This window comes from Bombina bombina, chromosome 2 (assembly GCF_027579735.1).
Source record: "Bombina bombina isolate aBomBom1 chromosome 2, aBomBom1.pri, whole genome shotgun sequence".
Lineage (NCBI taxonomy): Eukaryota > Metazoa > Chordata > Amphibia > Anura > Bombinatoridae > Bombina > Bombina bombina.
The window spans coordinates 460,547,940-460,572,525 of NC_069500.1; the positions used below are offsets into that span (position 1 = coordinate 460,547,940).

The window sequence follows — 24,586 nt, forward strand, 5'->3', positions numbered from 1 at the left end:
TTTTCTTGGTATCTTTATTTGAAATGCAAGAATGTACGTTTAGATGCCGGCCCATTTTTGGTGAACAACCTGGGTTGTTCTTGCTGATTGCTGGATAAATTGATCCACCAATAAAAAAGTGCTGTCCCAAAAAACCCCAGCTTAGATGCTTTCTTTTTCAAATAAAGATAGCAAGAGAACAGAGAAAAATTGATAATCGGAGTAAATTAGAAAGTTGCCTAAAATTGCATGCTCTATCTGAATCACGAAAGAAAAAAAATTGGGTTCAGTGTCCCTTTAAAGGAAAATAAGAGAAACCATACAATTTACATTTTTTTTTTTTTTTTTTTTTAAACACAATACCAAACAGAAGGAATAATCAGTATAAAATGGGCATTTTTGTTAAATTATAAAGGGGGCTGTAAATTAATATAGATTAATTAATTAACAGAAAGCATTTAAAGGGACAGTAAACGTTCCTAAAAAGAAATCCCTATTCAATGCATTCAGCCTAGATAACCTTTTTGATTTATGTTTGGCAAATTTTGTGAAATCAAAAACGTACAGTAAATGGACAAAAGTATGTGGACACCTAGCTAATTATTGAGGTTAGGTGTTTCAGCCACACCAATTGCTAACAGGTGCAAAATTTTTTTTTAAAGTGGATATGTCTAGGAGCAATAACTGCCCAGCCATGAAGTGGTAGACCATGAAAACTCACAGAGCAAAGTCACGGAGTACTGAAGCACATACAAATCACCTATCATCTGTTTCCTTACAAAATACAGCGTTATAAACTGCCTCTGGAAGCAAAAGAACTGTGTGTCAGGAGCTTCTTGTAATGGGTTTCTGTGGCCGATCAGCTGTTCACAAGCCTCATATCAATATGTGTAATGCCAAGTGTTGGCCGGAGTGGTGTAAAACACACAGCCACTGAACTAGAGCAGGGGAAATGTGTTCTCTAGAGTGATGAATCATGCTTCACAATCTGGTACTCTGATGGAATAATGTGTGTGTGGAGGATGCCCGGAGAACGCTACCTACTGGAATGCATAGTGCCTATTGTAAAGTTTGTTTGAGGAGGGATAATGGTCTGGAGATGGTTTTTAGGGCTTGGGCTATGACTCTTTGTTCCATTTAAGGGTCATCTTAATACTAAAGCATACATTGGGTGCTTCCAAGTTTGTGGCAACAGTTTGGGGAAAGTCCTTTACTGTTCCAGTATTACTGTGCCCCTGTGCACAAAGTGAGGTCCATAAAAAGACATGTTTTAGTGTGGAGGAATACGACTGACTTGCACAGGACTCTGAACTCAAAGCAACTCGAATGCCGATTGCCAGCCAGACCTTCTTGTCAAAAATCATTACCTCACAAATGGTCTTGTAGCTGAATGGGCACACATTCCCACAGACACACTCCAACATCTTGTGGAAAACCTTCCTAGAAGAGTTGTAGCTGTTAAAGCCTCAATGGGGGCCTCAATATGGAACTATACCCATTCTAGCAAATTACTAAACTCTTCGCAGAAAACACTCTCATTCTAACTCAAACATGTCATATCTTCAACAAGGAACAGAAGTATGTTTATTAGGCATCTTTATTATATTTAAAATTAGTTTAACTCTCTCCCAGCATTACCTGATATAATAAAATGTTTCAATATAACATTTCAATAAACCAATACTACATTTTTAATTTCACAAAAATATGATTCAGCCATAAGAGTATATTTATAAGATTGTTCCTGCCTTTGAATTAATACATTTTTAAAAAGGAAAAACATAAAAAGTACAATGTACTTAAGGTGTTTTCAATGACTTGTTATACCAGCTGCAGAGAATAAAATGTATGTATATGAAATAGCTGATTTTGTTCTTTGGAACCACAACCCATTCAAATGGGTTGAAATTGCAGGTAAATAAGATCTCCTTATCTTATCACTTTCTGTACACACACATGCTTCTTTATATTATCTTTGTCTGTAAACCAAAGCCCAATACTTAAAAAGAACAACTGAAATGTCAACATTTTACTACTTATCTCTCCTAACCCCAACTGGGAGTGTAATTTTTTTCTGCTGGCTATGTTTACACAGCTTTTCTATACACAATACTTAAAGGGACATAAAACCCAAACATTTTCGTTCATGATTTAGATAGAACATAAAGTTTTAAACAACTTTCTAATATACTTCTATTATCACATTTTCTTCGTTTTCTAGTTATCATTCGTTGAAAAGCAGAAATGTAAGCTCAAGAGTGTGCACGTGTCTGCAGCACTATATAGCAGCAGTTTTGCAACAATGTTATACATTAGCAGGAGCACTTGATGGCAGCACTATTTCCTGTCATGTAGTGCTTCAGGCGTTTGCACGCTACCTACCTAGGTATCCCTTCAACAAAGAATAACATGAGAATTAAATAAATTTGATAATAAAAGTTTATTGGAAACTTTTTAAAAATTGTATTCTCTATCTGAATCATGAAAGATTTTTTTGGGTTTATTGTCCCTTTAAGCATAGAAACTTCCAGTATAGGCATGAATACCACAGGCAAAATCAGCAATTTCAAATACAGAAATAAAGGTAAATTAGTAATTTTTAAACAATTTAATACACTACAACAGGTACATTGGATAAATAATGGATCATTGGGAACAAATTAAAGAGGAGGAAAATTTAAGGTACATTGTCCCTTTAATAAAGTTACCTTTGTAGTGATCTGCGTTTTTGTCAATCCTGCTTTGAAAAAAAATGCTTCGGATCTCTGAGGAAACTGGTATTTGCCAGTTTTAGTTTAAAGTTCCATTTTTTAGTTATCGGAGAACCGAGATGTACTAGTCATAATAGTAATAACGAGCATAGACATTTACCAATCAAATGCCTTATCCACAGGCAAACTAGTATGAGATGTGTCACTGAGCTTTATTCACTATTACAAGACTGCAGCTGAGCAAATGCCAGTGATATTAAGCATCAATCAAGAGTGCATTTTCTGAGATAAACAGGTTTTCAAATTCTCCAAATACATAAAACCTTTGCTGAAAAAAATGTTTGTTGATTTGAAAAGAGAAATCTTTCTTAAACTGGTACCGGGACTGTGCCTGTCTGACACTATACACTGTGTTACTGTATTGGAGTTCTAAGACTTCATGCACTGCACTATATAGTTTAATGTGCTTGAATCCCCCATTTTATATCTGCAAAGAGCAATTGGTTTGTTTGTCTTTTGAAATCTTTCTTATTTCCTCACAAGTTATTTATGTCCATCAAAATAGAGTATAGAATTCCTGCATTGCTACCTCTTCTTGTTCTGGATAATCTCCACATCTTCACACCCCTGGTAACTTGGCTCATTCTGAAGCTCCCATGCTTTACTGGGTAATGTCTCTAGTTTCTCTAAAGGGAACCAATGAATGGAAGTGTCATTGAATATGTCGTTGTACTCGGGGTATTCAGGGAAAGCCATTTCTTCTACAACTTGTAGGCTCTAAAATAAGAAAACATAAGATAGCATTTGAATCAAATTGATTAATAAACACATTCAAGTCGTATTGAAGTTGTGCAGAGAAGTCAATTAAAGTGACTGTAAAGTTTATCGTTCTTAATAATCATTGTGTTGATTTAATTAAATCTCTATTTAATTTGTATTTATCTTGCATATAAATTCTGTATTCTGTATAAGAATTCTAGTACTTTGCATTGTTATAAAAACGTTTTACATTATATTAAATTGTACTCTCAAAAGGTAGTTTACAAATGCACTTTCTTTACTATCGCTTTAAAGGGACATTAAACATTTTGAAATGGTAATACAAAATGATAAATTGTATGTATGTAGGACATGTGTGTATATATATATATATATAAATAAATAAATAAATAAATAAATAAATAAAGGGCTGGGCAATATGGGAAAAAATTTAAATCACGATTTTGGACCTAAAATATTGCGATTGCGATTTTAATCAGTATTTTGCTATATATGGCATTAAAAATGTTTGAGTAAAAGAAAGCTAGAAAGGCCAGTAATACATTAGATCTTAATGAGTTAATTGCATGCTTTTAATTGAGACAGACAGTTGTTCGCCCAGGTGAGCTGTGTAGCTTGCTCAGAAATGAAAAATAAGAGTGAACTCCCCAATTCCCTCTGCCCATAACCAGTCTCTCTGCCTCAGGTATCTCTTGTCTCGCAGAAGTGGCGGAAGTATTCGTGACTCCACAGTCCGCTAGGCCCAAAAACCTCAAATTGTTCTTCAACGATGGCTTTAAGCTCCTCAACTAGCCTCTCCGACTCCTGATCACTCATCTTCCACCATGCTGCTATCACGACTTGCACATACTGCTACCGCAGGGCAACCGCACCACCCCCTTCTCTTCCTGCTCCCCCCATTCCATTGTGCTATTGGTAAGCAGGGCCATCAATCATTAATAGCATCTGAATGATTGGCAAAAGAGGAGATCTTAACTGATTGGACGCTTATAATATCCGTCAACATTCGGCATCCAAAAGACGTGACATCACGGTATGGCCACCTATTATTGGCTGTGCTCTCAGCTGTCAATACTATCTTCCACGATTACCAGTTATAAACATGCTCAGCGCTGCTTTTTTATTTTAACCCGGTTTACTTGGCAGCAGAGGGCTAGCCTATACAAGCCCCCTCCTGTACGGCACGGGGGCAGGGCTAAAAATCGCATACTCTAAAAAATTCTGATTAATCGCATCATGCGATTAATTGTGCAGTATATATATATATATATATATATATATATATATATATATACCCATACATACATACACACACACACACCTTTGCAATATACTTGCATTATTTATTTTGTCCCCTTTTCCTGTAAATTTCATTCTGACAATTGTGTGCTTTTCAGTTCTTAATAGAAGTGGAAGAGCAGAAAAAGGGAATTCCCCGCCCCCCCCTGCCTCCTCCTACCCCCCACTCCTAGAAAATAAAGGGGGTTGCCTATTATTGACAGAATGTCTGTGGATGGCATTGTTTGAATCGGGGGGGGGGGGGGCTCAGGAGCATTCTAACTATACATGCTAGGTAAATCACCTCTTAACATGGCTTCTTCCAAGAATATTGAGCCATGAAATGGTCGCATTATCTGCAATTGGCTTTCTTTTGATAGTGAAGAAATCAAAGGCATCCATTTCAAAAAGAAATGTTTACTTCTTCTTTCTAAATCATCAGTAAAGTCAAATTGCTCTAGGGTCATTTGATTTAATAGTATATTTTTAAATTCAGCCAATTGGGGGCTTTTCTTAGAGACCCAGTGCTTCAAGATTAAATTCCTTCCTGTTAGGATTACAGTGTTCAGAAAAATATTAACCCTGACTTGACTAGAGTTATTTATAAGAAAAAATATATGAGCATCTTGGAATTTAAATATACAATTACATAATTTTTCAAACCACAAATTTATTTTCTACCAGAACTTTTGGATTTTAGGGCATTTCCAGAAGCAGTGGTATATATCGGCCGTAAAGAGCAGAACACTCTTATTCCACACAGTCATTGGGTGCATACTCTAGTGACTTATTTATAACTGTCTCTAATTGGCCTCTGCAGAGAAAGAAACCTAAGTTACAACATGGCAGCACCCATTTTTGTATTCTATTTAGCATTTATTTAGTGTTTAATGTCCCTTTAAGGTGCACAGTAGTGAAATACACAGTGAAATTACATGGGTAAAAAAAAAATTAAAAATAATTAGGTCAAATCTATGAAGTACCAGCCCATATTAGTGTTAAATCCAAGTTCTTGATACCTCCATGGGATTTACCCCTGGCCATTTAACCTTTTCTAATTTCTCCCTAAAAAAAACAGAATAGGAAGCTTCCTCTGGAATATCACAATATAGACTGTATTCCTTTGGCTATTACCTCAGTCAGATAGGTAGCCAAGTTACCATACAAATTAAAAATTTTAGGTTTAATTTTCCTTTCAAGGGATAGTCTAGTGAAAATTAAACTTTCATGATTCAGATAGAGCATGCAATGTTAAGCAACTTTATAATTTACTCATATTATCAATTGTTCTCTTGGTATCTATTTGAAAAAGATGGAATGTAAGCTTAGGAGCCGGACCATTTTTGGTTTAGAACCCTGGTTAGAGCTTGCTGATTGGTGGCTACATTTACACACCAATCAGCAAGCGCTAACCAGGTGCTTAACTAAAAATGGGCCGGCTCCTAAGCTTACAATCCTGATTTTTCAAATAAAGATACCAAGAGAATGAAAAAATATATATAATAGAAGTAAACTAGAAAGTTGCATGCTCTATCTGAATCATAAAAGTTTAAATTTGACTAGACTAGCCCCTTAAGTAAGGGCCAGACAGACAGCATATACAACTTGAAACTCCAATTTTCATATTCTTGAAATAAATTTCTTTATGTATATTTACATTTTTTCCAGCACAACATCAACTAGAAAAACAATAAAAAAACAATGTCCCCATAAGTGAATGATAAATGTATAATCTCCTTTTCACATAGATTTAGGAAAATACATCCCGCCTTACCATCTGAATATATACATAGTCTCTCTGCAGGATTCTGGACAATAATCTGTTAGAAGAAAATAAAAAAGAGTAAAACCGTCTCAGACATATGTAGTAAACCAACTATTTATCAGACTAACATTTATAAAATAGCAGATAAATCCATCATTTTATTCTGAAATGACAAAATATCCCTGGGTTTTGCATTATATGAGATCTTATTAACATCTCAAGCTGTAACTATATCATGTCAGGCTTTAATAAACATTAAAGGGTCCTGTGCCACTGAACCTTTGTTAGGAAGTATATTATTTGTGTGTTTAATAATAATACATTTATATGCGGGCAGTAAAGTCAAAAATACATTTTCATGGTTCAAATAGAGCAAAAAAATTGAAACAACTTTCTGGTTTACTACTGTAATTTAATTGGCTTATTTACTCTTGGCATCCTTTGATGAAAAGCATACCTAGGTATGCTCAGGAGCCGCAATACACTACTGGGATCTGGTTGGTGGCTATAAACATATATGCTTCTTGTCATTGGCTCACCAGATGTGATTAGTTACATCCCAGTAGTACATTGCTGCTCCTGAGAATGCCTAAATTTAATCTTCAACAAAGTATATATAACAAAAGGACAAAACTAATTTGATAATAGAAGTATACTGGAAAGTTGCCAGCTCTATCTGAATCATGAAAGGTTAAGGTTACTAAAATAATAAACTGCTGCAGCCCCATGGGTTAGGAAGTTGGACAACACTGCATCTTTAATTGCCGACACATAGTATCCATCTATAAAAAAAGAGTTTCAAAGCAACTAAAATAGACTGATTTCTTTCAATTTCCACAACCTACCCCCATCTGCCTCTGACTCTTGTGTAAACACCTACAACAGCCACTGGATTAATACATTTGCACCAAGAGTCAAATTTCATTATAGTAATGTGATATTTAGAAGTAAAGCGTCAGCAGAATTGAAACAAGAGAGAGAGAGAGAGAGACTATCGAACATCCAAAATCCTACATGATAATGCTAAGAATGCATCACTATAATGGTATCCATATACTGTATATGGGTGTATATATATATATTTATTATTTCCCAAATAGAAATAGTTTAAACCATAGGTACCACTATATATTTGCGCAATTATTACACAGTTATATAGACCCTAGGGGTTATATATCATAGTTATTATGTTATCTGATATTCTCACATCACCATATTTGGTTACTCACTTTCAGGTACATTCATCACACTATTCCCCAGTGATACTCAAATACACATAGGTTTATATGCAATATTAGATTTATATCCTTTCACCTTTATTAACCCCCCAATACGTTAGAATCACGTAGCTTCCCTGCTTACTGATAATTAGATTTATTGCTCAGGGGAGATGTTTTATAGAATTCATTATGGACTTCATATATCCATCATTGATATGAGTATATATTATTTTATTATATTTCTACATATATTTATACAGGGAGTGCAGAATTATTAGGCAAGTTGTATTTTTGAGGATTAATTTTATTATTGAACAACAACCATGTTCTCAATGAACCCAAAAAACTCATTAATATCAAAGCTGAATAGTTTTGGAAGTAGTTTTTAGTTTGTTTTTAGTTATAGCTATTTTAGGGGGATATCTGTGTGTGCAGGTGACTATTACTGTGCATAATTATTAGGCAACTTAACAAAAAACAAATATATACCCATTTCAATTATTTATTTTTACCAGTGAAACCAATATAACATCTCAACATTCACAAATATACATTTCTGACATTCAAAAACAAAACAAAAACAAATCAGTGACCAATATAGCCACCTTTCTTTGCAAGGACACTCAAAAGCCTGCCATCCATGGATTCTGTCAGTGTTTTGATCTGTTCACCATCAACATTGCGTGCAGCAGCAACCACAGCCTCCCAGACACTGTTCAGAGAGGTGTACTGTTTTCCCTCCTTGTAAATCTCACATTTGATGATGGACCACAGGTTCTCAATGGGGTTCAGATCAGGTGAACAAGGAGGCCATGTCATTAGATTTTCTTCTTTTATACCCTTTCTTGCCAGCCACGCTGTGGAGTACTTGGACATGTGTGATGGAGCATTGTCCTGCATGAAAATCATGTTTTTCTTGAAGGATGCAGACTTCTTCCTGTACCACTGCTTGAAGAAGGTGTCTTCCAGAAACTGGCAGTAGGACTGGGAGTTGAGCTTGACTCCATCCTCAACCCGAAAAGGCCCCACAAGCTCATCTTTGATGATACCAGCCCAAACCAGTACTCCACCTCCACCTTGCTGGCGTCTGAGTCGGACTGGAGCTCTCTGCCCTTTACCAATCCAGCCACGGGCCCATCCATCTGGCCCATCAAGACTCACTCTCATTTCATCAGTCCATAAAACCTTAGAAAAATCAGTCTTGAGATATTTCTTGGCCCAGTCTTTTCAGCTTGTGTGTCTTGTTCAGTGGTGGTCGTCTTTCAGCCTTTCTTACCTTGGCCATGTCTCTGAGTATTGCACACCTTGTGCTTTTGGGCACTCCAGTGATGTTGCAGCTCTGAAATATGGCCAAACTGGTGGCAAGTGGCATCTTGGCAGCTGCATGCTTGACTTTTCTCAGTTCATGGGCAGTTATTTTGCGCCTTGGTTTTTCCACACGCTTCTTGCGACCCTGTTGACTATTTTGATTGAAACGCTTGATTGTTCGATGATCACGCTTCAGAAGCTTTGCAATTTTAAGAGTGCTGCATCCCTCTGCAAGATATCTCACTATTTTTGACTTTTCTGAGCCTGTCAAGTCCTTCTTTTGACCCATTTTGCCAAAGGAAAGGAAATTGCCTAATAATTATGCACACCTGATATAGAGTGTTGATGTCATTAGACCACACCCCTTCTCATTACAGAGATGCACATCACCTAATATGCTTAATTGGTAGTAGGCTTTCGAGCCTATACAGCTTGGAGTAAGACAACATGCATAAAGAGGATGATGTGGTCAAAATACTCATTTGCCTAATAATTCTGCACTCCCTGTATACACTAGACACACACTCCACTGATACCCCATTAAATGTTCACATATATCATATATTTTCATATCTATTTATTTTTATTATCTCACCACCATTCACTAACATTAGCCATTTTTTCACATATTATGGCCATGGCCAGTGCTACGATTTTTGGCCACACAGGCGAGGATATATTTTGCTGCCCCCCCCATGATTACATACCATCTCCATTGCTAGATAAAGGTATATGAAACCCAATTTTTTTCTTTCATGATTCAGACAGAGCATGCAATTTTAAGCAATTTCTCATTTACTCCTATTATCAATTTTGTTTCCTTCTCTTGCTATCTATATTTGAAAAGTAGGAATGTAAGCTTAGGAGCCGGCCCATTTTTAGTTCACCACCTGAGTAGCTCTTGTTAATTGGTGGCGAAATGCAAATCTAACAGTGGTAGCAAATCAAACAGTGGTAGTACTGCATAGCAAATCAAACAATGGTTATGCCACATAAAAATCAACACAGACATGCACTAACACATACACTTAGACCCACACTAACACAGAGACACTGACATAGACACACACTAACACAAACAGAGAGACACACAGACACCAACACAGAAACAGAGAGACACTAAGACACCCACTATCTCAGACACACACACACACACACACTAACACAGACACAAATTAAAAAAAAAAGAGAGCTCAGGGAGGGCTGTACTGCCAGTGACAGTAAATGAGGGGGCAAAGTCCTCAGCACAGTAATATAGGGGCTTGTTATAGGGTTCTGCAGCTAATGACATTGCAGATTCCAACGCTGGAAAACTCCCACTATGTGATCTACTTGTGATGTATTTTTTTTTTTCTATTCTTCCCAAACAGTAAAAAAGATAACTATGGAGGAGACCAAAACAATAGACTAATTCAAGGGGTTGGTAAAGTCTGTAAATACATTTACAGCCTGCAAGCCACTATATAATAAACAGATTATTTATTAGAGAAAAAAAAATGAACAGACTTTACCAACCTCCTGTCCATGAATTAGTCTATTGTTTTAGTCTCCTCCATTATAGTTATATTTTTTACTGTGTTGAATATATAGAAAAAAAACAAAAACATTAGTAGAGCACATACTGGAAGTTTTCCAGTGCTGGAATCTGCAATGTAATTTTAGGGTTGCCACTGACAGTCACACCACCACCACCACCACCTATGCAAATTTTCACTCCCCTTTGCCTCAGTGCCTCACACATAGCCCCCAAATCAAACGTTCCACTTGGCACTCACTCTGACAGACAGTCTCACACACTACACTGTCACTCACGTGCAAAGCCAGGAGCCTTGTGCATTCTAATTTCTGCCCCCCCGGGCCGCCCCCCCAGACCCTTACCTCAGTCCCCGGCCATCCTACACACTGGGCATATCATCTCTACTATATAATCTGCTGGGCATATCACCACTACTATATAATCTGCTGGACATATCACCACTACTATATAATCTGCTGGGCATATCACCACTATTATATAATCTGCTGGGCATATCACCACTACTATAGCATGATACACTGGGCATATCACCACTACTATAGAATGAGGCACTGGGCATATCACCACTACTATAGCATGATGGACTGGGCATATCACCACTACTATAGCATGATGCACTGGGCATATCAACACTACTATATCATGATGCACTGGGCATATCAACACTACTATATCATGATGCACTGGGCATATCAACACTACTATATCATGATGCACTGGGCATATCACCACTACTATATCATGATGCACTGGGCATATCACCACTACTATATCATGATGCACTGGGCATATCAACACTACTATATCATGATGCACTGGGCATATCAACACTACTATATCATGATGCACTGGGCATATCAACACTACTATATCATGATGCACTTGGCATATCAACACTACTATATCATGATGCACTGGGCATATCAACACTACTATATCATGATGCACTTGGCATATCAACACTAATATATCATGATGCACTGGGCATATCACCACTACTATATCATGATGCACTGGGCATATCACCACTACTATATCATGATGCACTGGGCATATCACCACTACTATATCATGATGCACTGGGCATATCACCACTACTATATCATGATGCACTGGGCATATCACCACTACTATATCATCTGCTGGGCACATCAACACTACTATATCATGCACTGGGCATATTACCATTGTTTTATCATGTACTCATTTTTTCTTGTTTTCCTATGTAAGCAATGCCCAGGGTTACAGGTGTAGATATCTGTTGTAGAACCTCAGTCTGTTGATATTGCCACAGAGATCATCTTTATTGTAATCTCGCCCCATGTGTGACAGATGCCAGGAGACATTTGGTTTCTATAACAAAGTTGATATATTTGACCACATTAAATATTATGAACAGTTTGCTTGTCTTCGCTGGAGCTTTTTCTGGAAAAACTTAAACTTACAAGGATATTTTCAAAAGCAGATCACCTTTTCATTTCATACATACTCACATGTTAATAACTCACTGATTTTATATTTTCATATTATTATCACAAAACCATGTAAGTAAATTCCCTTCTCTCTCTGGTGACATTATCCTACTGCTCTATACACAGAAAGGCATGACAGGGAAAACGACTCACTCCAGTCCTCACCGCTCCTGCAGACTTTTTATTACACTCATATATATTTCATTCAGCTATAATAAAAGCAGACGCATGTCACAGCTTGATAAGAATAAGAATTTTTGTATCAGTAGACAGATTCTTTGTTATGGTACCAAATATGCACTATACAGTCAGATTATGTGTGACAACAAATAACAATAATAAATAACCTAGGCACATAAGATAAGCGTAAGTGTCAGAGCTCAGCCTCGCTCTATTCACAGCATGTTACATATGTGAATTACAGAAATTATGTCTATGATCTATGATTCAAGCTATGCACTTTGATTTGACAATGTAATGTTACAGACTGAATGGTTAGCTGTGAAGTATCTACCTCACGATCACGAGTCCGACTTCAGTACAGTGCCGGTGTTCTGTTAAGGGGCCGAACTTTTGAAAAGAGCGAACCATGTCACTTCCTGTGACGTTACATCAGCTGTTGTACACATTTTGCCCCTAATGCGCATGCGTGCCAGCGTCATCACATACCTGGCCGCATACGTCACTGTGAAACTATATAGACTTGTGAAATTGAGAAGCCTTTCTATAGCGCATGCGTGGGATTTTCTATCACAAATGGGGGGGGTTTATGGAACGCTGTTTATTCGTCCCTGCATGACAAACAGCCACTCGGCTATCGCTACTGCTTGTGTTGGAAGATCCATTTTAGTTTAGTAGAAAGTCTGGTCACGTTGTCATTGCTTTACCAACAAAAATATAATTTTGCAATGTCGTATTTTAAACTAAACATAAAGTGAAGTGCTAAAGAAATGACAACGTGACCAGACCTTCTACTAAAGTTCCATAAACCCCCCCCCATTTGTGATAGAAAATCCCACGCATGCGCTATAGAAAGGCTTCTCAATTTCACAAATCTAAATAGTTTCACAGTGACGTATGCGGCTAGGTATGTGATGACGCTGGCACGCATGCGCATTAGGGGCAAAATGTGTACAACAGCTGATGTAACATCACAGGAGGTGACATAGTTCGCTCTTTTCAAAAGTTCGCCCCTTAACAGAACACCGGTCTGGCCGTCTGGGTCGGGCGTCACTCACGTGGCTAATTGAGTCACGCGGCACCAGGCATCCACCACACGATTTCCCTCTCAGGAGTAGCAGGTTAAGGCAGCGCGCAAGCCAGCTCCATATGGCACGCCCACATAGAATTAGCAAATAGCAATGTAGAAGTTGCAGATTGATGCTGAGCTGTGTGACATATTTTGAGCCCTGACTGACTCCTGTGTCTGCGCACTCTACAGGCAGCTGCGGCACATGACAACTTTGCTTTGTTTTAGGCAGATCCACCTCGACAGTCACCGCTTTTGGCGCCCCCAGCTGGGGCGCCCTAAGGCAGGTGCCTATTCTGCCTTACCCAAGCGCCGGCCCTGATTATGGCTACACATAGTTAGACAAGCCTATGATGTATTAAACAATATATATCCAAAAGCACCTTCATGTACTTGGTAACACATACCCATAAATTTATTAGAATAACATTGATAGCTCATTCTTACATCGACAATTAATTTGGGGACCCATTAATTTAATATATGCCTATCATGGTATCGTAGTATAAGTATAACTTAGGATTTATGTTATTCACCCATAACAATGTGAATGTCATAAATTCAACGGTCATAGCATAACAACATGTTATGACCATACGTAGGCTCTCCATATGTGGGGTGGCAACATATAGATTTCTCAAGTGCTGGAGTGAAGCAATCAGACATCGATGACTGCATTAGGATAGCCATGAGTCAAATGACGAATAATATGATGTACACAGAAGTTCCGTGTCCCACATTAGGCTTGAATTTCTGTGAGCACATAATTACGATTGGGAACTTATACCGCAAAATATCACACTATGCGGCTCACATCGATCTAGCTACTTAAGCATCCTAGAATCCTACCCTTTGGATCTCCATATTATAAATGTAATACACAATTTGGGCCAGATTTATCAAGGTAGTAAAGCACTGATTTTACACAGCATCTTATATATTATATTCTCTTAATCTTTTATGGGAGTTATATTGGCATTTTATAGCTGGAAGTACAGTTCTGACACAGACCGATCCAATACTGTATGACAGATATTGCTAGTATTTGTATTTTTAATAGTAAAAATAGGGATGGTTGCACTGGTGGGAGTCATTATAAATAAGATTAAGACAAAAAAAAACTCACGCATCTATAGCCTCCAACTAAAAGGAGAAATCAAAATACCCCTTAGAAGAGGACAGATTATATATATTAAAGCTTATAGGGGACATTCATAATAAAATAATTGATAGATGAAAACTTTGGTGACATGATATTCACATCAAGATATGTGGGATTGTCAATAAATGTTATAATGATATGTACTAATAATGAGTGTTTACCATAGCACTATTAATGAGATGACACCTGCAGGTTTGCATGCTTTAGTGATGTCAGCACTAATTAGACTACATATGCATATACACACCTGAGGAGGTAAGACTAAATATGCATATACACACCTGAGGAGGTGTAGCACTTTTAAGAGAATTAGGATTGGTTGTTTGTTGCATTTAAGTCAGAACTCTCATTTAATTAGCAGAAGCCTGATGAAACAGACAGAGATCTGAGAAATGTGTTGCTTTCTGTGTTTTTAATATCAGAGTCATTTAATTTGACATCTGTTTTTAAGTTTTATATGAAATTGTGACAATTGCAATTTTATATGAGAGTCTGAGCTTATTTTCCACTGAGGATACCTGGGATACCGGTACTCATGCTGGGCCAGTGAGCTGGGACACTGCAAGTTTCCAGTCTGCCTGACTTAGCACAAGTGGGTGCTGCTCCATTTGTGAGTATCCATTAATTATTCAATTTACCACCTTGTACCTACTATATCACACTAGGAGGCGCCTTTTTTTTGTGATCTATTTGCAGAAGAAGTTTAAAATCCTACATGAACCAAACACACACACACACACACACACAAGGATTAAAGTAATAAAAAGTGCTAAATTGAGCAAATGTTAACACAGATTTTGTTAACAATATTAGTATATTTATTACAACTTCTTTTTACTTTTACAGGTGTTGGCTATACCTATTTTAACTTTAACCATTACTCTCTTAAAAAAAAGTTTGGTGTTTGAATGCAATACCAGGTAAAGACTGTGACCCTGATATTCAAAACCTCTCTGCTCAGGTGAGATGATTTAAAATGATCATCCAGCACTGTGAGATCCCTAGAAACATTTTCAAAAGGCAGATTTTGCTTTACTTCTCCAAGGGGCGTTCTCTGCATTTCTGTATGTGAAGGAGAGACAAGCCCAGTGCAATATAGCATTGCATGACATGACAGTTCTGCTGCATTTACACTTTGTGCTTTCTATTTTATATCACTTTACACTTCAGATTACATTTTATTACATTTCGACTTTGCACTTTCTATGTTGTATTTTATTTTGTATACAAGTTTATTTAGGTTTGTGATTTTACAAATTCTGATTATGCCTTCACAGTCTATGTTTAACTTTAACAAATTAGGCTCATACTTTGTATATTTATGTGTATATCTTACAAATTAGATTGCACTTTGCATGTCTTTTATTTGAAATTAAAACTGAAAAACTGTCAGCTTCAGTTTCCCAGAGAGTGTAATTTCTTTCTGATGGCCAGATAATCAAACATTCTCTAGTTTGGAGAGAGAATATAGTGCTGACTTCACAGGGGCATAAGCTTCTAAGAAAAGGGGCGGAACCTGAATCCCAGAGAAATTAGAGATGCCTTCCATAGAAAGCAATAAAGCTCTCTGGGATACAACATTTCACATGGGAGAGAAAGGGTAACTGGAGAACCCCTGGGGCTAATATAAAGGCTCAGTTTACATCAATTCCAAATTAAACTTAAATGTTTTCACAACAATTTAACTTGTTTTAGTCTATATTTTAGTATATTTTACTTTGTGAAGTATGAACTATAATTTCTTTCCAATATGGAGAATCTGTTAATATGAGGGCCTGTATGAGAAACATGACAACCAGTTCTACTGAAAGCAAATAAAATTATTGTTTTGTTTATATGTACCCAGTTTATTGTATGACTAGGTTGACAGATAAATAAAAAATGTATTATGTGTTATATTTTTCCAGAATGCACTATATTTTTATCAATGACTTACCTTTCTTCAATTCCCTTAAAACTGTTGCCAATTATGATAATGTTGGACAATGAGTTCTGTAACCAGTTTCTCCATAGCAGATTATTGTAGAGTGCCTTCCCACAATGCGGCATATAGAACACTGTATGTCTACAAACTTTATACTTTCCCTCCTATAAAAAAGATAAAACCATTTTAGGTTACTATGTGCGCACATAATTTATTTACTTATAAAGGATCACTTCAATGTCAAGTGGCCACCATAATCCAAACATTGTCTATAATGAAATTAAAAGATTAGATATAGACCTCACAGTGATTTTACAAATTCTTATTAAGTTTTGAAATTCTATGTGTTACTTTAACAAATTAGGATCATACTTTGTATGTTTGTATATTTCTGTGTATCTTTTACAAATACCATTGCACTTTGTATTTGTTCTATTGTAAAATTAAGCACAACTTCATACATTGGGAGGGACAGGGGAGTTCCCAGGGTATGTTTGAAGCTCTCTCACAATTCTTGTGAATTATCTCACCAGCTGTATGCAGGTGACGTTTGCTCAAAATTCACAATACACTTACGAACAATGTAACTTACCTCATTTTCTGAAACAACAGTTAATCCAAACTTCTGAAGGACAGAAATCTCCAATACAGTAAACAGTGGATCGAAAATATAGGACTGGCACTTTGGTATCTTATTATAAAACCAGAAAAAAAATATTTTAGCTTAGAATAAAGTATAATTATTTGAAAATACATAAATTGATATTAAAGCTTGACAAATTGGATTGACATTTTGTAGCCAAATTTTGATTATTATTTTTTTGTGCACCACTGGTGGGCTTTTTATTCACCAACCTATGACTACAACCTATGCAAAGTACTATGATAGAAACACATTTTGTCTTCTACCATGATATATTTTTGTTCAAGTATATATGCCATTCTGTACTGTGTTAAATCTCCTTATAGTGTCTATCATCATATTACAATAACTGTAGCATCAATTTAGATTTATGGTTTCAGTGATACTTTTTAAATTAGAACCAAAATTTAAACATTTTAGTAAATATAATTAAGTGAAAAAAAATTTTTATAACAGTTTTTACCTGTAGCCTTTCCAGTAACAAAAGTAATAAAGCCAGTTGGTGTAAAGAGATTACACAAGAGGAAAAATTCCCAAGACCATAACAGACAATGTCTAGGTTTTGCCTCGATGTGCACCTTTCATCTTTGTGTGTTGTCTTATTGTGTTCATTTTCTTTACATTCATCTGATGGGACAGGCAGAATGTATGGACATTGCTGAAGACAATCTGTAGGAAAGTGGATGACAAAATAATTCTAGCATTTCTGTTATCTGAGACATAGGCAGTGTATATAAATAGTATATGCACATTAAATACCCCCAGAGATCCTGATTTTGTTTTACATCCAAATATGTAACACACAAATTTCAAAACCCTGTAAAATGTAGACTCTTATTGTGTGTGTGTATATATATATATATATATATATATATATATATATATATATATATATAAATAAATCACAATAAATTTTATCTAATGTTACAGAATATCAAAAATGTATTAAAATATACAAAAGGTCAATCTGAGAGAAGCATAGTTTATCCTGATTAGGTTAGCCACTCACAATTACAAAGAAAAGGGCTTTCAAATTTAAACCTGCCCATTAACAATCCTGATTGCTTAAATCATGTTAACCAATCAGGATAGTAAAAAAAAAAAAAAACTGTAAATGGAGGAGGGACCCTTTCCAAATATCAGACTGGGACAAGGAACTAAAAGAAGAGGACCCTAGTCGGAAGAGACTGAAGATGCCACTGACATAAGGCTACAGGGATTTTCTTATTATCTTTAAATTAATACTGTTGACTTCTCAAGGTTAACCCTGCTACATATATTTCCCTAACAATGGCTAAACAATGCACTTTACACTTAATAACTGGACCTAGCCTTGTTGTCTGCAGACTGAAGTCCACGTTGGCTCTTCCAAATAAAACAAATATTGGGTGGACTTTTACTATTAATAAACAATTGCAGTAAAAGGGATGATTGGCTGATATGTTCTTCTAAAGCAATGAGCTTAAAGGGATAGTCAAGTCAAAATTAAAATGTAATGATTCAGATAGAGCACACAACTCCCCATTTTGCTTCCATTTTAAACAACTGTCCATTTTGCTTCCATTTTAAACAACTGTCCATTTTACTTCCATTATCTAAATGCACACACTCTTTTTATATGCACACTTGCTGAGGCACTAGCTCCTACTGAGCAAGTGCAAGATTCACAGGATATACATATATGCATTCTGTGATTGGCTGATGGCTGTCACATGATGCATTAGGAAGAAAAAATGGAACTGACATTTTGTCATGAAAAAAAACCTTGTCTTTTTATTATGCATTTATTAATTATGCAATTCTCTGAACTAAATGCAGAGCACTTCTGGTCCTGAGCAGAAACTGCCTCTGATCCAGTCCGCTAGGTTGTACTTTAGCTATTTATTTAATCCCTTTACAGGGGGTTAAAAACATAGCTTTCCCACATCACGCTTTAACAAGTTAGAGTTTTTAATTTTAAAAAGGACACTGTAGTATAACATAACATGTATCCTTAATGTGTCTCAAATAACTTGTTATAGCTACTAGAGTATTAAATGTATGGGAAATTGTTCCTTTGTTTTGTATTTGAAATGTTGTTCTCAGGGACATGCCAAGAAAAATGGGCTGAGCCTGAAGGCAAAGCAGCCCTGCTAATGTTATCTATGTCTAAAAACACAGTCTGCTAGTAAGGTATTTAAATACTAATTATGGCTGGGATGTAAATATTTGAGATGTAAATATCTTTCTCCTACTCCTTCTGGGAGATTAAAAGAGTACAACTACAATAGAATGGATACTACTCACCATGCTACTGTCTTTCCTCCTGTTTCTGAAGCTGTCATTAAAGTCATTGGGGCCGATTTATTAAGATGCAGGCGGACATGATGCGCTGTAGCGGATCATGTCCGCCCGACATCGCTAAATGCCGACAGCATATGCTGTCAGCATTTATCATTGCACAAGCATTCCTTGTGAAATGCTTGTGTAATGCCGCCCCCTGCAGATTCGCGCAGGGGGTGTCAATTATCCTGATCGTATCTGATTGGAATGATTGCTGTCCGCCGTCTCAGAGGTGTTGTCGGACGAGTTAAAGGGACAGTCTACACCAGAATATTTATTGTTTTAAAAGATATATAATCCCTTTATCACCCATTCCCTAGTTTTGCATAACCAACACAGTTATATTAATACACTTTTTACCTCTGTAATTATCTTGTATCTAAGCCTTTGCAAACTGCCCCTTATTTCAGTTCTTTTGATAGACTTGCATTTTAGGAAATCAGTGCAGGCTCTTAGGAACTGCACGTGCTTGAGCACAGTGTTATCTATATGAAACACATGAACTAACACCCTCTAGTGGTAAAAACTGTCAAATTGACCTGGGATGAGAGGCGTCCTTCAAGTGCTTAGAAATTAGCATATGAACCTCCTAGGTTTAGCTTTCAACTAAGAATACCAAGAGAACAAAGCAAAATTGGTGATAGATGTATATTTGAAAATTGTTTAAAATTACATGCCCTATCTGAATAATGAAAGTTTGTTTTGGACTAGACTGTCCCTTTAAGGAGTAGCGGTCTTAAGACCGCTGCTTCTTAACTCTTGTTTCCGGCGAGCTTGAAGGCTCGCGCAGAAACTGCAGCATAAATAAAAGAACAACTTTGAAGTGAGCTGCAGGTACAGTAGGCAAAACAATAGCATGGTGAATAGAAACCATGGTACTGTAGTTGTAATCAGCTGTCCAATGTCCCTTTAATTAGTGCTATTGCCTCGTGTTTACAAACATTTTATACAGAGAATGTGTTTGTGATTGATATTTTTACTGTAGCTATTTCAAATGTCAAAATAAAGATAAAGGAGATATTTGCCCCCCAAAAATCCAATACACCCCAGCAGGTAAAATGAACCATTGGAAACACATTAAAGGGGAGACACTTTTAGAGTACAATGTCCCATAATGGATAAGAATGGATTACTAGATAAGGAGAGCCTGAATGTCCAGGTTGAGAACAATCTTGATCACCAAAAGTTTAGAAAAACAGCACACCTTCTCTGTTTGTAGTGGGGCACGGAATAAAGGACTTGCCAGGTCCCAGTCAATCCAAATATAAAGAATATTCCAGCCTCCAATTTCTTTAAAAGACCTTTATTTCATAAAGGGTCCTGAGTAGAAATTACAACGTTTCAAGCCTCAACAGGCTCTTAATCATGTATAATTATTACATGATTAAGAGCCTGTTGAGGCTTGAAACGTTGTAATTTCTACTCAGGACCCTATATGAAATAAAGGTCTTTTAAAGAAATTGGAGGCTGGAATATTCTTTATATTCAGGTTGAGAACAAAACATCTAAAAATACTGATCTGTACTAATTCTTAAAGGGGCATTCTAAGCTTTGCTGAAAACAATGAATATGTTTACTGTGAAATAAGTAACTTCTAATTTAATTTAGAAAAGCAATACATTTAAACATGTGAATTTAAAATTATGCTAGAATGCAATAATCATAACATACATGCTCTACTCACTTTGAAAAGAATTCCAAAATTCCGACACTTTCAGGCTCTCCCTGTTGTAGAGGAGACAAAACAGCTTTCACAAGCAGTACCTACACAAATGATAAAGCAGGCAAGGCAACAATATTCTCTCCTGTAAACATTCTACATTATGTATTTATATATTTCTGGTAACTCTTCTAAATGACAAAGAAAGCTACAGTGGCACAGACAAAATAACTGAACAATGGTCTGGTTAGTCCAGTTTGATAACTTACATGGTTTCATTAATTCTTTTTGTAACTTTACTTAAATCTTGTATGGGATCAGAGATGTGAAGCTGAGGAAACAGCAGATCAACTGCACAACCGAGAGGTTCCTTTCTCCTGGGCGATTTCCTACAGGCCTTCTTCTTCTTGACCATCTGCCAATCACTTGATTCCATATTGCAAGGAACATAAGCAATGCACTAAATAGAAAATAGTACCTAGGCTGTAGATCAAAATAAAAAAAAAAACCATCACAGCAATGGTGAATAGATTATTTAACAAGCTTTGTAGAAAGATATCAGCTTTGTAGAAAGATATCAAATTACGGATAGTAATGGAACTTTCAACTACTGTATCATCAGAATGGTGAAGATCTACAGCTCTGTGAGATTATCTCTCATCAATATAATGTGAGGTCCCTCATAGGATATTAGAAATGCAAATGTTAGCTTGTGAGCTATTTATCTCGCTGTACAGGATTCTAAGTGTGAAGAGGAGAGACCTACATTAAAATATAATGCTCAGAAAACCCTGCAATGACTTTGCTTGATTTGTGTCCATGCTGGCAATCCTCAGGCCCAGAAAGAGATCTCTCAAGCTGATGGCAGAAGTATTTATTTATTTATTTATTTACAGGTGGGTTGGTGAGTTCATGAAATAACTTGAACATAGAGGTGTTTGAGCCTTCAAAAGATATGAAAGTCAAAATGAAAACCATGAGATTTTAAGAGCCTTTTCAATTTACTTCTATTATCAACTTTTAATATTGAAACTGTACATAAATTGGCTGAGGAGCAGCACAGAACTACTAGGAGCTAGCTGGTGATTGTTGGATATACACATATGCCTCTTGTCAGTGGCTCTCCAGATGTGTTCAGCTAACTCCCGGTACTGCATTGGTGCTCTGGAGCTGATTTTAATTAACTGCTTTCCAGGGGTTAAACATGTAGTTCTACGCAAGACATAGTGCAATAATTAAATGCACTTAAACTTTAGAGCATTTTCCTTTTGCATGTGTATGTTCCTTTAAACTATGAAGAATTTTAAAGATCAGTAATGCTAAGCTACATACAAGTATTCTGAAAGTTACACAATGCAGTGTTCTCCACAGAAAATTTTGCCAGACCCGGTGGGATTATAAGTAGCCGGGTAGGGGCAGTATAATATTTTTTAATATTATTTTCAGCTATCCAAAGCACAAATGAATTGCACAATTCGACATAAATGTATTTAGTGATAATTTGTGCAATAAAATATGAACATTTTTAATATTGTATTTGAACATTGTAGCCAAATGTTGGCTAAAATTTTAGCTGAATGGCCAGTAAACTCAGCCGGGTCCTTGGGAGACCACTACAATGAATAGTGGAAATTGCAGACATGGACATTATAGATAAAGTGAGTAATATCTGCTGCCAGTTATTTTTTTATTGACCAATTAATTGGCAATTACAGATTACCAAACCTTTGTGCAAGAATAACACTTGCAAAGCAAATATTGGGATATGGAATTAATTATTGAACATCAAAATTCCAGGGTACCAGACAATCAGAGCATCTTGAAAATGCACCCAGGTAGTTGTTAAATGGCCTTAAAAAAGATTTGGGGCTCAGTTTTACTTCTTCCCCTTGCACCATGCAGCACTGACCCAGCCATAGATCGCTTCCAACTGACCATGTCCTCATGCTGCTGCTAGACTCAGTGTTCTCGTCATCTTCTCTTGAACTCACCGCATATACCACGGATAAAGCAAATCAAGCTCAGACTTTTAACCTGAGGGACAAATAAATACAGCTTGTCTTCCAGGCAATCAAGAAGTTAAATAACTTCTGCAAATGTGGAACATAGCAGAAATGTAATCCACTGAGCAATGGTATGTTTTCTGGGCAATCAATGGTTAAATCACTGCTGTGCAGTTATCCTGGGCAGAGTGAAATGAATACTAAACCCAATTTTTTTTCTTTCATGATTCAGATAGAGCCTGCAATTTTAAGCAGCTTTCTAATTTAATCCTATTATCATTTTTTCTTCATTATCTTGATATCTTTATTTGAAAAAGCGGGACTCTAAGCTTAGTAGTCGGACCATTTCTGGTTCAAACCCCCTAGGTCCTACATTTTTGCCTTTGTACCTTGCCGCTATTTTAAAGTAAAAAAAAATCTAATTGCTAGAAGGTTTATCTTCTGCTCTTTCATAATCATTGTAGAAGAAAACTGAGATATGTCCCTATGATCGCTCTCAGCTATTCTTATTTAATATGTAGAATAAAGAAGATGTGATACACAGCAAACCACATTCAGTAGGATATAAGAAACCATATTTATATTTAAAAAAAAATAAATGGATCCTTATATGAGTACCGATATAACACAGATTAAAAACAACATATATTCTAGCACATCGTAAAAACAGTTATCACACAAAATGGGCTTAAGATGGAAGATCCTAAAAGTTTTATAGTATGCTTAAACCGATACTAAACACACATTTTTCTTTATTTCATGATTCATTTAGAGCATGCAATTTTAAGCAACTTTCTAATTTACTCCTATTTATAAATGTTTCTTTATTCTCTTGCTATCTTTATTTGAAAAGCAGAAATGTAAAGCTTAGGAGAAGGCCCATTTTTGGTTCAGCACACTGGTAGTGCTTACTGATTGGTGGGTAAATGTAGACACCAATAAACAAGGGTTATCCAGAGTGCTGAACTTAAAATGGGCCGGCTCCTAAGCTTTACATCCCTGGTTTTCAAATAAAAATAGCAAGAGAACGAAGAAAAATTGATTATAGGAGTTAATTAGAATTTTGCATAAATTGCATGCTATATCCGAATCATGAACGAAACAAAATGTGGGTTTAGTATGCCATTAAAAATAACCATTTCATAACCTTGAAATGTTTTAGAGAAGTCAGCTTTGTTGTACTGTCTATGTATTTACTTCACTGTAGTTTATCATAATTCTTTTGTAACTGTTTATTGGGTGTTATATGCATATACAAAGTGCATTCGGAAACTCACCAATACAGCCATATATATTAATTTACAATAATCAAAAAGCAGATTATTGACAATATCATTTAGTTTTCGTGGATTTCGAAACAATCATTGTAACCTCTACTCTCCACATGCTACAAACATTTACATCCTTTTGATACCTAATTCAGCCATTCTAACCTGAACAGTTGGAATTTCACAGCTTCTAGACCCTTGCGTTCCACCACATGTCTCGTATGGTCATTATGCGTTCCAGTCGCTTCCGGAAGAAGTCATGTAATTCAACCTAGCAATCGTATAGCTCCAACCATCTTTGCTTC

The 24,586-nt window shown here is 36.3% G+C and overlaps 1 protein-coding gene across 1 annotated transcript; it reads right to left on the minus strand.

Annotated features, from left to right (window-relative positions):
- Nucleotides 1-1,558: 1,558 nt before the first annotated feature.
- Nucleotides 1,559-24,521, minus strand: SRRD (SRR1 domain containing). Its single transcript, XM_053702086.1, has 8 exons — nucleotides 24,447-24,521; nucleotides 21,280-21,493; nucleotides 21,035-21,075; nucleotides 17,492-17,697; nucleotides 16,978-17,076; nucleotides 16,398-16,549; nucleotides 6,523-6,568; nucleotides 1,559-3,467 (listed from the first exon to the last, which is right to left on the minus strand). The coding sequence occupies exons 2-8, from the start codon at nucleotides 21,444-21,446 to the stop codon at nucleotides 3,276-3,278; spliced, it is 903 nt and encodes a 300-aa protein (XP_053558061.1). The 5' UTR covers nucleotides 21,447-21,493; nucleotides 24,447-24,521; the 3' UTR covers nucleotides 1,559-3,275.
- Between the last annotated feature and the right edge of the window lie 65 nt (nucleotides 24,522-24,586).

What these genes read in the sequence shown, in the direction of transcription:
- SRRD (XM_053702086.1), bottom strand. Translation starts at nt 21,446, where the DNA reads ATGGAATCAAGTGATTGGCAGATGGTCAAGAAGAAGAAGGCCTGTAGG. An exon ending in AAAAGAATTAATGAAACCAT is followed by an intron (nt 21,076 to 21,279) that starts GTAAGTTATCAA and finishes CCTCTACAACAG; the next exon opens with GGAGAGCCTGAAAGTGTCGG. An exon ending in ACTATGTATATATTCAGATG is followed by an intron (nt 3,468 to 6,522) that starts GTAAGGCGGGAT and finishes TTCTTATTTTAG; the next exon opens with AGCCTACAAGTTGTAGAAGA.